The following is a 1,393-nucleotide window of genomic DNA, read 5'->3' on the forward strand; positions in this document are numbered from 1 at the left end:
TCAGGTCACCGTCCTCATCCTCTGCGGCATCAGAGTCGTCCAGCGCAAGATCCTGGGCGGCCTCTACGATGGACTCCAGACCTAAGTCCTTTTCCACCTCGCCTACCTGCAGGGTATGCACGTCCTTGTCCTCGGGGTGGCGCTTTTTGAGACGTAGGTAGACACTGCCTACGCCCCATGCCATCTTCCCGAATCTCGGGTAGAGGATGTCCTCTGCCTCCTTGTTGATCTGGATGATCATGTGCTGGATTTTCCAGTCCGCCGTGGGCACCTCTGCATTCTGCCTCTGGAGAAGTTTCAGTGCTCGGTCTCCCTGGACTGCAATGGGGAAGAGCACCTTCGCCTTTGGGATGGAAGGGATCATCTCCCTGTCCACTACCTCCAGCTTGGCCCCCTCCCACAGAGCTTCCAATTTGGGCACCACTTGCAACAGCCACTTTCTCGTCGGGTCATCATTGCATTTGAGGATCTTCACCCCGTTCAGCCATCCCGCACCGTCAAAGGTGGGCATGGCAGCGTCCGGCGCTTCCTCCATTCGCGCGAAAAGGCAGTCTACCAGCTGGGCGTGGACCTGTTTCCACTGCGCCGCCGTCATCTTCCCATTCTCGTCGCTGCGGTCGATCAGGGCCACGATGAGGTGCCTCTTGGACACGTCGCTCACCTTGGCCTTCTGCTTGGGCTTCTTCGTCTTAGAAGGTTGAGGGATAACCACCTTGGGCCCGCGTTGCCGCTTGCCCGCCGGAGTGTCCTTGGCACTTTCGGTCGAGCGTTGCCTTTTGGTGGCCATCATTTCCTCAACCCTATTGGCGAATTCACCCTTCGTCGCCTTCATCTGAGGCAGCTGCGCGTAGTGGAGACGCCCCTCTTCTACCTTTTGCTCAGCCCATGCTAGTTTGGACTTCTCCTCTTGGGAGATGTCCTCTTTGCCTTGTAGCCGGCTTTGGATTTTAAGGGCCGCCTTGTATTGAGCCTTGGCCTTCATCCCCTCTCTAGAACGCTTCGGCCCTTCCCTACGAAGGGAGCTGGTACCTGGTTCAGGCGAGCGGAGAAGGCTCTCTTCCTCCGTTCTGCTTACGCTGAGCACGCTCTCCAGGTCCGAGTCTGTTTCGACCACGGCACCCGTGCGGCTCAGCTTGCAGAGAGGCGTTTTGGTGGCAGTAGCTTTAAAACTAATATGACCTGCTCCCGCCATATCAGAGTTGTGACCGCTGGCGACACGCAGAGAGGATTGCTCCTCCCCGTGCCCGCCGGTGGTAGCAGTCACGCTTTCCACCGACGTTTGGACTGACATCCCAGTCCCTGTTCGATCCTTGCTCCGGTCCATGTGGTTAATATTTATCGGGGGGACCACCCCCTAGCGTTTTATGCCTGTCCGCCAGGCACCTCCAGCCAT

At 58.0% G+C, this 1,393-nt stretch overlaps 1 protein-coding gene across 1 annotated transcript; it reads right to left on the bottom strand.

Annotated features, from left to right (window-relative positions):
• LOC121404025 lies at positions 1-1,192 on the bottom strand. The gene is made up of 3 exons (XM_041592537.1): positions 800-1,192; positions 107-688; positions 1-21 (listed from the first exon to the last, which is right to left on the bottom strand). The coding sequence occupies exons 1-3, from the start codon at positions 1,190-1,192 to the stop codon at positions 1-3; spliced, it is 996 nt and encodes a 331-aa protein (XP_041448471.1).
• Positions 1,193-1,393: the final 201 nt, after the last annotated feature.

This window comes from Drosophila obscura, unplaced genomic scaffold (genome assembly GCF_018151105.1).
Source record: "Drosophila obscura isolate BZ-5 IFL unplaced genomic scaffold, ASM1815110v1 contig_180, whole genome shotgun sequence".
NCBI lineage: Eukaryota > Metazoa > Arthropoda > Insecta > Diptera > Drosophilidae > Drosophila > Drosophila obscura.